The sequence below is a fragment of the Gracilinanus agilis genome, chromosome 6 (assembly GCF_016433145.1).
Source record: "Gracilinanus agilis isolate LMUSP501 chromosome 6, AgileGrace, whole genome shotgun sequence".
In the NCBI taxonomy this organism is placed as follows: Eukaryota; Metazoa; Chordata; class Mammalia; order Didelphimorphia; family Didelphidae; genus Gracilinanus; species Gracilinanus agilis.
Window position 1 is genome coordinate 277,275,940 of NC_058135.1, and position 11,194 is coordinate 277,287,133.

General features: G+C 35.7%; 1 protein-coding gene across 1 annotated transcript; it reads right to left on the reverse strand.

Moving 5' to 3' along the window:
• Positions 1–9,681: 9,681 nt before the first annotated feature.
• LOC123251638 (olfactory receptor 5M8-like) lies at positions 9,682–10,620 on the reverse strand. Its single transcript, XM_044680945.1, has one exon. It carries the CDS (start codon positions 10,618–10,620, stop codon positions 9,682–9,684), a length of 939 nt encoding a protein of 312 aa, XP_044536880.1.
• Between the last annotated feature and the right edge of the window lie 574 nt (positions 10,621–11,194).

Sequence of the window (11,194 nt, forward strand, 5' to 3'; positions counted from 1 at the left end):
TATTTCCTCCCCTCTTTATTTCTCAAAGGTGACTTATTTGGCCAACATTATTTTTTTGAGATTTTTAAGTCAATTACCTGGTATTGATTCTTTCTGTGGAATTCCAAATATCCTTAGTTTAAATTTCTAGTGATAGATTTTGTAGCATGATGTCTTTAACCTCTCAGAGAATTATCTGAGTAAAATTTTAAGGCTTGGTCAACTTTATTGATGCAACACCAGGAGAGATATTCGAATTTGGCCCTGATTTGTGGTCAGTGAAACTTTCTCCTGGAGGTGAAATTTTATGGAAGCATAATTGATTTTACTGATTCTGATTCCAGTCATGATCATCAAAAAGTAGTTTGTTTTTTTTTTTTACAAAATAGAAGCATATTGTTTTATTTATTCCTTCAATAGTTCTTGTACTTTCTATTTCATTAATTTCTCATTTGATCTTGGGGATTTTCAATTTGGTCTTCATCTGAGGAGTTTTGAATTATTTCTCCTCTTTTTAGTCTCATACCATTTCTTCTTTGCCTATACTTCCTTTCATCACTATGTACCTTCCTTTTTTCTTTCATTCAGACTAATTTCTGTCATAGCTTTGGGCTGATGGGAGGGTTTTTTACCCCTTTTCTGTGTCTCTGACTCTTTTTTGACCCCTTCTACTCAAAATATATTCTAAATAGCTCTAAAATGAAAAGAATTGGAAGGGGGTGAAGAAAAAAAAATGCTCACATGTGACCACAAACAAAATCCCTTTGATAATAGCTACTGTGGAGTAAGAAGAGAAGCAGTGGCAGAAACACCCAGAAATTAACAGGTGATAAGATCCAAAGAAAAAGGGAAAATAAGGACATGGCCTCAAGTTCTCCCACATAAATGTACAAGATATCATCACCAAGCAAAACAAATTGGCATTACCAAGACAAGAATATCCATTTGTATTTACTGTTTGAGATGAAACCCATCAGAGGGTCATGACTTTTGAAGAGTCCACTAAAAGCAAAGGGAACGACTTACATACAATGGGCACATTCTTTATAATACCATAGCATTACATATCTCTCTCTCAGAGACAGATAATGCATCATTTTATATTAACAATATTTTTTGAGAGGAAAAAGGGGGAAAATCAACAAAACTAACTGACAATAAAAAATGAAATCATGTGGAACATCACATACCTGTGGATCTCCAATCTCTATAAAGAATATTACTGTTATTATTATTAATAGCTAACACTATATAGCAGTGTTGGGCAAACTACTGTCCCCAGGCTAGATGTGGCCTCCTGAAATGTTCTATCCAGCTGTGAGACATTATTCCTAATCTGATGAATACAATAAGCAGGATGCAATACAATGAAACTTCAAAAGAGTTGCCTTAGAAACAGACTGACAGATGAGCATTCCTTTCCTTTGGCTCCCTCTTTAAAAAGTTTGCCCATTAATGCTATGATGCTAAGGACATCATACTTGTTATATCTCTTGATTCTCAGAACAACCATGAGAGACAGGTGCTTTTATTACCCCCATTTCACAGAGGAAAAAGCCAAATCTAGGGTCACAAGAATAGTAAGTGTATGAGGTCCAATTTAAAAGTGGGTCTTCCTGACTCTAGGTATAGCACTCTATTCACTGTGTAACCTACTGTTCTCCATGGTACTGTCCCTCCCCCACCACATCCCTGATTTTATAGCTCACCACAAATGATTACCTTCTCTTGTCGACCATTTTTTAAAAATTTGTTTGTCTGGAAGTTTTTACCCTTGTATCTATGCTCTCCTATACTTCCGGGTTCCAGGTGTCCCAGAGATTTCAAGTCAATCCCCACACCCCAAGAACGACCAAATTTTTCAAGCACTGGTTCTCCAGACTTCATTCAATGTAAGATTCCCACTTCCTCTTTTGTTTTCCTCTCTTCACTCATATGAACATTTGTAAGTGGAATCCCCTCCCACCCAAAGTAAAATCTTCTTCCTTTTCTCCTTTTCAATCTTTCTCCTCCCTTCTTCATCAGTTCTTTTTTTTTATTTTTTGTGAAAGATATTTAAGAATTGGAAACAGTCAGGAAATTGGTGAATGTCTACATAAATAATGGTATATGAAATTAAAAGTATATTACTATGTTTTATGAATTAGAGATCTATATAAACTAATGCAGAGAGACAGTAAATGCAAAGATATGTAAATATAGATTTAAAAAACTATCTTCAATTTTGGTTTTCTTTCTAAAATGTTTTAAATTCTTCATTATTGAATATCCATCTTTGGTCCTATATAGTTAAGCTCAGATTTTGAGGAAAAGTTACCATGGGTGGCATCCAGAGCTCTAATACAGTTTGGAACATGTTATTCCATTCCCTTCTTCTTTTTCTAATACATATGAGATAATCTTGAATTATTTAAAATTTCTATTTTTCCCCTTTGAGTGTGAAGGTCTTTCTGAATATTTGGAGAACTTATTGTTTCTGAACTGAATAGTTAAATTTAACTGCTATTTGCCTTGAGGTTTGAAAACACTTTTTTTTTTTTACTGGAAATGATCCATTCTAAGAAATGTTTTTTTTTTAATTTGAATTTAATTTTCTATATTTAGAGGTTCTAGGTAGTCTCTTCTATTATTTCTTTCACTATAGTATTGAAATTCTTGTTGTCCTTTTGTGTTATTCTTGAAGATCTATGATGCTGAGGTTGTCTCTATAAATCCTTTTAGTTCATCAGGTTTTGCTTACACGGTAAACATATTTAAAATATGTATTGTGTACTTTTTCTTCTCTTATCTTAGGTTGTCCTTTGCTTCTGTGCATTTGCATCACCAATATTTTTTCCTTTCTTTTGTTCCTTTCATGAGACCTGTAGATTCTAGTTATTTTTTTTTATTTTGTTCATTTTTTCTGTATTTAACTTAAATTCTACTCTCAAAATTCTAATTTGTTTTTAAAGTCACTCAGGAACAGCGTATTGTTGTTCTACATCCTCCTCAAATTTCACAGGGCCCTCTGTTTTACCAATTTTTGCATTATTTTCCTTCATTTTATTCTATATATTCATAGATGAGTGAACTCGTTTACTTGATCTGAAGCCATATTTTCTACTGTTGTTACAACTTTCCTGTTGATTTGTATATTTATTTTCAATGTCTTAGAGTTTTATTATTCCTAAAATGTTTAGTGATTGTGGACTCACTTCCTTCTCCACTAATTTCCCTTATCATTCATTTCCTGAATCCCTCTCCTCTCATGGCAGTTTCCTTAAGGGCGGGATATCACAGAAGCTCAGCTTCATCTTTCCCTGAAGGATTCATAGTTTATCAGCTTCAGTCTTTGCCCCAAGTGACATTTGAGAGGTTAGAAGTAGCGCCAGTTGGATGCTATGTTCTTTCTCTCAAGTTTAGTAGAATATTATATAGCTTCACAAACACACAGTGTCTTATTCCAGTCACCACTCCCACTCTTTCTATTTTCCTTAGTTCTCTAGTCCAGTAATTCAGAAGCTGCATTCCCTAACATTAGTGTTTCTAGGTTGCAGCACCTGAGACTTTTGCTCCTGAAAGACTGTGCCCAAGGCGACTGTTAAGTCCTGTCCAAAAATTCCACAGGCTGAATTGGGGTTCTCACTAGCACTAGAAAGGAGGCTAGAGGTAACACAGTGAAGGAGAAGGGATTGGGTTTAAGTATGTGTTTTTTTTCCCTGGGTCCATTAGTGCATCCTCATTGCTGATACTGTGGAATATGGTAAGGGACTCAAGTGAGCCCATGGTTAGTGGGCATCCATTTATAGATTTGGGGGGATTTTTTTTGCCTTCTTTTGGAATATGGGCGTCTTAGTCCATGGAATCAGCTGAAATTGCTTGTGTTTTACTTATGTCACATAATTTCTGTTTTAGGAAGTTTGAGAAGTTGTGGAAATCAGAATGGAAAAATAATAGTTTGTCATCTTGTTACTCACATTGTGGCTTTTTATATTTTTTTTTAACCATTACCTTCCATCTCGGAATCAATACTATGTATTGGATTCAAGGCAGAAGAGTGGTAAGGGCTAGGCAATGGGGGTTAAGTGACTTGCCCAGGGTCACATAGCTAGAAAGTGTCTAAGGCCAAATCTGAACCTAGGACTTCCCATATCTAGGCCTGACTTTCAATCAATTGAGCTACCTAGCTGACTCCAGCTTTTTATATCCTTAGTGATTATCAAGGAACCCCAAAGAGCTTTTTTATGTGACATATTAACTTATATTTAGTGTATTAGAAAAAATGTTTTAGATTAATTATGAAAATAGTTTTGATCTTGTTGATCTCTTGAAAGTAATTTGCACTAATATCATCATGCCCAGGTTCCCCACTACAGTAATGATGTAAATGGTTAGAAAGAGGACAAAGAATAGGACTCCCAAGAGAACAAACTCAGGGTTTGTGGTGACATTCCCACTCATCACTTCTCCAGATGAGATCCTCACTCCTTGACTTTGTATCTACTAATATATAATGGTCATGGGGGCAGCTGGGTAGCTCAGAGGATTGAGAGCCAGGTCTAAAGATGGGAGGTCCTAGGTTCAAATCTGACCTCAGATACTTCCCAGCTGTGTGACCCTGGGCAAGTTACTTGACCCCCACTGCCTACCCTTACCACTCTTCTGCCTTGAAGGCAATACACAGTATTGACTCCAAGATGGAAGTTAAGGGATATATATATATATATATATATATTATCATAATTATTAAATATATATATGTCATTACATTCAGATAGTAACAAAAACATTAAATCATATTGAAATAAAGGTATATTCGCTTTCAGATTAGATGTCTTCCATTCTCTTCTTCTTGGCTTTTTCTTTTTATGCCTTCATTTCCTTTGCTTCCATACAAAGCATGTAGTTGGGTACCTTATGGTGGTACTTGCTAACAGTGAGAAGCAGGAGGTGGTAATTCTTAGAGTACTAGAAATAAGAGTCAGAATGACCTGCATGTATATTCCTTCCCTGACACTAGAGTAGTTATATAAACACAGGTAAGTCATTTAATTCTTTCACGCTTTAGTTTCTAAATGTTAAGTGAGGAAAGCAAAATCTTTTGCTCCTCCCTCACATAGATTTTCTAAATCTCCAGTAAGATAATATATGCTGGATATCTTGCAAAACTTAAAGAACTACAGAAATATTAATATATTGTCATATTATTTTAGTGCTTATTATTAACACTACCCTTTATTTTGTCCCTATCCATTCTAAGTTACTCATCATTCCTCCTTTGTTCTTTTTCTCTTCTTATCTTAATTATTATGGTTCATAGTTACACACATGGATATTCTTAGAACCACGAATTATAGTCAGGATTTGGTGTTATGGCTCCATAATTAGTTAGTAGTATGTATAGCCCCATAATATGCTAATTTATTTTTTTCCTTCTTTATACCAGTTCTGTCTATATGTCTCTTCCCACTCCAGTTCTTGAATTTGCTCATGAGTATGGATCTTAATGTGCAATAAAGCGCAATTTTAGAACTGTTTTGATTTGTTCTCCTTTAAATTAGTCATTTTTTTTTATCAGTGTATTCTAGCACTCACACCCATCTATCTTATAAAATCTGTGGTAACAGAATTTGAATTTAACTCTTTGATTCAAAGTTTCTGGTTTAACCTTGATTATTACCTCTGTTTTCAGTAGTTACCATTCTTGGGTATGATTTAATTCTATATCCGGAGCTTGATTGCTTTAGCCATCTCTGGTAACATGATATCTGTATTCATGTTTTGGTAATTTGGAAGCATTAAATTGCCACATAGCAAAAGAAATACAATCAAATGAAGGAAAGCAATGAGTTCATAAATTTCTGATTGTAATTTTACAGAATTGTCCTACCTGAGAAAGAAAAGACATTTTCATAGTGATATCAAGATCAAAGAAATACCTGGTGCAGAAGGATTTACACTTGAGCTCATGATCAGAAGTTTTATCCCTGAAGTATTTCATAGACATATGCAAAAAAAAATTCAAGGGGGGAATCTTGAATATCCATGGGGGTTAATCCTAATTAAGAGGATTATACTTTATTTTTAACCCAGGGATTTAGAAATGTTTATATATTTTTCTTTGTATTTATTATTACTTACATTGACATAATGTTGAGGTGTGTATGTGTTTTGTCAGAGATATATAGAAGATTGAAATGTATCTGCAACTGGAATTGTCAGTGAGAAACATTAAGAAAACCACTTCAGTAACATTAGAACAATCCCTGCTCAGTATCTTTGGACCTGGAATAAATAGAATCTCTACATTCCATAAACATTAAAAGTAAGAAATGACCTAAGATCATTGAATACCACAAGCTCAAAAGTGGCAGACACTTTAGACTAGATGACATAGAAAAAGCAGGCAAGGATATTAAAATGGACATAGAATATGAAGCATAAGATCTAAAAGGAGTTTTGGGGATGGTGTCCAATTCTTTCATCTTACAAGTGAAAGGAAATAGAATTAAGGGTTTGACTAAATATATGAGAATTCAAAGGTAATACTGTGTTTACCAATTTAAAAATATTATAGCTTAAGTCAAATTGACTTTTAATAATTTTATTTATAAAAAAGTGAAAGAGTGAAAGTAGAAAAATATAAAAGAGGGTAGTGAAGATGTCTAGCTTATCACTCTAAATGTTTCTCCAATACCCAGCTCAACCCAGGCAGAGCTCATTAACCCCTCAGGCGGAAGACTCAGTGGTGAATTAAACAAGGATTCAACCCACACTACCTCCTCCAAGAAGGGGAGGCCTCTCAGGAACTAATCTCTCCAGAAGCCAAGAAAGGAGCAACAGCTTCTCACTCTCCCAAGCCAAAGCTTCAAAGGAGAAGATCCATGAGCAATCTTACCAGAAGCAGTTAAAGAGCCAGAGCCCCAGGTTGAAGTCCCAAGTCTTAGCTCCCAGCCATTGTCCCAGTCCAAGATCCTCCAAGCTGAAAATTCAGGCGGAAGACCCCCTTGGACAGAGAGTTCAGGACTTTTATAGTCCTTTTCCCACATCACTTCCTTTCCCTTCCTCCACTTTACAGGAACCAATTACAGTCTTTAAATTTGCCTAGCATTGCCCAGGGGCAGGGCGGTGGTTTCTAGGGTTGTCAGGCACTTTGCTAGTGTTAAGTAGGAGTGTTTAAGCTTTTGTTTGATTAATTAAAACATAGACAAAGAAAATAAAGAATTCCTTTTCACACAATGAGATAGATGGACTGAAGTCAAAATATGAAGTGATTCACTTCAGGTCCACTCAATTAATAAATGCCATACTTTGAACATGAAATGAGGATTTCCAAAGAAACCTTATTTTTTAAATTATGTTTTATTGGCTTGGTTCTGTTTTGACACTGGGATGTTTTTTCTAATTCTCATGTCTTTTTATTTTTAAAGATTTAAATATTCTATTTTTTTAGAAAAAAAATTTTCATGGTTATATGATTCATGTTTTTACTTTCCCCTTAACCTCCCCTTTTCCCCTCCCCCCATATCCAATGCACATTTCCACTGGTTTTAACATGTGTCATCAAGCAAGACTTATTTACATATTATTGATAGTTGCATTGGTGTGGTCTACATCCCCAATCATGTCTGCATCAACCCATGTGTTCAAGTGGTTGTTTTTCTTCTGGGTTTCCACTCTTGTAGTTCTTCTTTTCCATAAGTCTCTCAGAATTGTCCTGAGTCATTTTATTACTGCTAGTACAGAAGTCCATTACATTAGATTTTACCACAGTGTATCAGTCTCTATATACAATGTTCTTCTGGCTCTGCTCCTTTCACTCTGCATCAATTCCTGGAGGTCTTTCCAGTTTACATGGAATTCCTCCAGTTTATTATTTCTTTTATCACAATAGTATTCAATCACTAACAGATAACATGATTTGTTCAGCCATTCCCTAACTGAAGGGCATACCCTTGTTTTTCAGTTTTTTGCCACCACAAAAAGCATGACTATAAATGTTTTGTACAAGTCTTTTTAGCTATGATCTCTTTGGGGTACAAACCCAGCAATGCTATGGCTGGATATAAGGGGAGGCAGTCTTTTAGAGCTCTTTGAGCATAGTTCCAAATTGCCATCCAGAATGTTTGGATCAGTTCACAACTCTACCAGCAATGCATTAATGTCCCAATTTTGCCACATCCCCTCCAATATTCATTACGCTCCCCTGCTATCATTTTAGCCAATCTGATAGGTATGAGGTGGTACCTCAGAGTTGCTTTGATTTGCATTTCTCTAATTATTAGAGATATAGAACACTTTCTCATGTGCTTATTGATGGTTTTGATTTCTTTATCTGAAAATTGCCTATTCATGTCCTTTAACCATTTATCAATTGAGGAATGGCTTGATTTTTTATGCAATTGATTTAGCTCCTTGTTATAAAGATTTTTTCCCAGTTTATTGTTTCCCTTCTCATTTTAGTTGCATTGTTTTTGTTTGTACAAAAACTTTTTTATTTAATATAATCAAAATTATTTATTTTACATTTTGTAATTTTTTTCTAACTCTTGCTTGGTTTTAAATTTTTCCATTTCCCATAGATCTAACAAGTATACTATTCTGTGTTCTCTTAATTTATTTATAGTTTCCTTCTTTATATTCAAATAATTCACCCATTCTGAATTTATCTTTGTATAGGGTGTGAGATGTTGATCTAAACCTAATCACTCTCATATTGTTTTCCAATTTTCCCAACAGTTTTTGTCAAATAGTGGATTTTTGTCCTCAAAATTGGGCTCTTTGGGTTTCCAAAAGGTGTGAGCTTGTTTTTATATTGTGTGTTAATGAAATAGGCTGCCTTTTGTGGTTCCCCAGTAACGAAATTCTTTTGAATTAAGGCTAGGGCTGATATGCCTCATAAAGAATTCTACCCTTTGGCCATTATTATAAGTATTCAATCAATATTTAGCAACTTATATTAGGTACCTGTTATGTGCCTGTGAATATCTAAGATAATAGAAATGTAAAGGGGAAAAATGAAATTGTTCATGTTATCAATAAATCAATATTTATTAAGTGCCTACTATGAGCAATTTATGGCAATATAAAAAAAGAAAAAAAGCTGCCCTGCCCTGTAGGAGCTTACAATGTAATAGGGAAGTCAACACACAAACAAAGATATATACAAAAGCAAGATGTATACAGGAAAATATAGGAAATAATTAATTGAGAAGAGATCCCACTCTCATTGCTTTATAATCATAAATAATTTGCTCATTCCAGTCACAAATAATTATGGCAGTCAACTTCTCTATACCGCTGAATACTGGGAATAAATCCTCAATGAATAGGTTGACAAGAGTCCTTTCCACTATACCTCTAGTTTTCTCTTAATTCTTATATATTCTTATTCTATAGTTGGATTTCCTTTCATGGATATACATATAAGAGAGACAAATACCTGGGCATAGTTTAGTTTTGTGACCGAGACTTATGAGGTTCCACAGAAGAGTTATATAGCCTTTTAAGGGATGAAGGCAATAGGTTGTAAGTGTGCATCTGCACATATGTATATGTATTGGGGTGTGTGCATGTATGTGTATGGATTCAAGAGAAGGCCTATAAAGAATACACACATTTGTCTTCTTGTCTCTATGCCCTCAATCCATGACACCATGTGGTACAGCATTTAATAACTTAAAGATCATTAGAATACTAGGGAAAAAATACTAGGAAAAAATTTTATTTAGAGAGATCTTTTCTGAAGAGTCCTCTGCTTAAGGCTTCTTTAACATCTTTATTCCTTAAGCTGTAGATCATAGGGTTCAACATAGGGATCACTGTGGTATAAAATACAGCCATCATTTTCCCTTGTTCCACAGAGGTCTCAGATGGTGGTCTGAGATACATGAAGAAAAGAGCTGCATAAAATATAGTGACAGCTGTCAGATGGGACCCACAGGTAGAAAAGGCTTTGCGCCTGCTGTCTGCAGAACGGAGCCGGAATATTGCTGGGAATATGTACAGATAAGAGATAAGAATGATGAGGAGGGAAAATGTGAAGTTAAACCCAGCAACAACAAACATTGATAGTTCTTTGTTGTATGTGCTAGAACAAGCTAGTTTGATGAGTGGAGGGTCAGCACAATAGAAATGATTAATCTCATGGAGGTCACAGAATGATAAGCTATAGGTCCACATGGTCTCCATGAGACCTGTGAGAGAGCCATAAACATAGGGCACAGAAATGAGAGAGGCACAGACAGTTGGGGACATCTTGCTGCCATACAGCAGAGGATTACAGATGGCCATGTAGCGGTCAAAGGCCATCACAGCCAGGATGTAGATTTCCACATGAACTAAAGCAATGAAAAGATAACACTGTACCAAGCAGGCTGAGTAGGAGATGGTTGTCTTTTCCACTATGAAAGTCTCCAGCATCTTTGGACTCACATTGGAAGAGAAACAAAGGTCCGCAAAAGATAAATGACTCAGGAAAAAGTACATGGGTGTGTGAAGCCGGGGAGTGATTCTCACTAACACCATCATCCCCAGATTCCCCACCACAGTAATGATGTAGATGGTTAGGAAGAGGACAAAGAATAATACTTGAAGTTCCAGGCGACTGGTCAGTCCTAGGAGAATAAACTGGGGATTCGCTGTGACATTCCTACTCATCATTTCCCCAGATGAGATCCAGGCTCCTTGACCCTGCTATGGGATTTATTAAAAGTAAATGTTAAGTTATTATCATCATAGCCAGCTCATCTTTTTCCCCCCTCTTCCTCTATTGTTTGCTACTCTTGCTTAAATGGAAGCAAGTGAAATAAAAATAATTATCATTATCCCCTTGTACAATGAGCAGCTTTGGCAGGTCTCCTTGGGAAAAAAAATCCTTACCAAACTTGTCTCCTATTTTCTTCCCTTTTTTCTTTGCCTCTTTCCCCCATATTTCCTTTTTTCTTACAGTCAGGAAAACTCAAACACGGGCTTTGGGAGAACCTAATAGATAAAGAAGGTTTTGAGCTGTTGGCCACATATAGGAAAGGACTAGACACCCACAGACCATGACTCTACCTTTTTTGTCATTGTGAGAAACCACTGTTGTTTCTATATAGTAGAACAAAATGGTCTAGGCCAGTGATGGGCAAACTATTCCCTTTGGGCCAGATCCAGGCCATAGTTTGCCCATCACTGCCTTAAGGAATTCCCTAATCACTACATCTGGATGTGGGGGCATAGTGATTAGGGAATT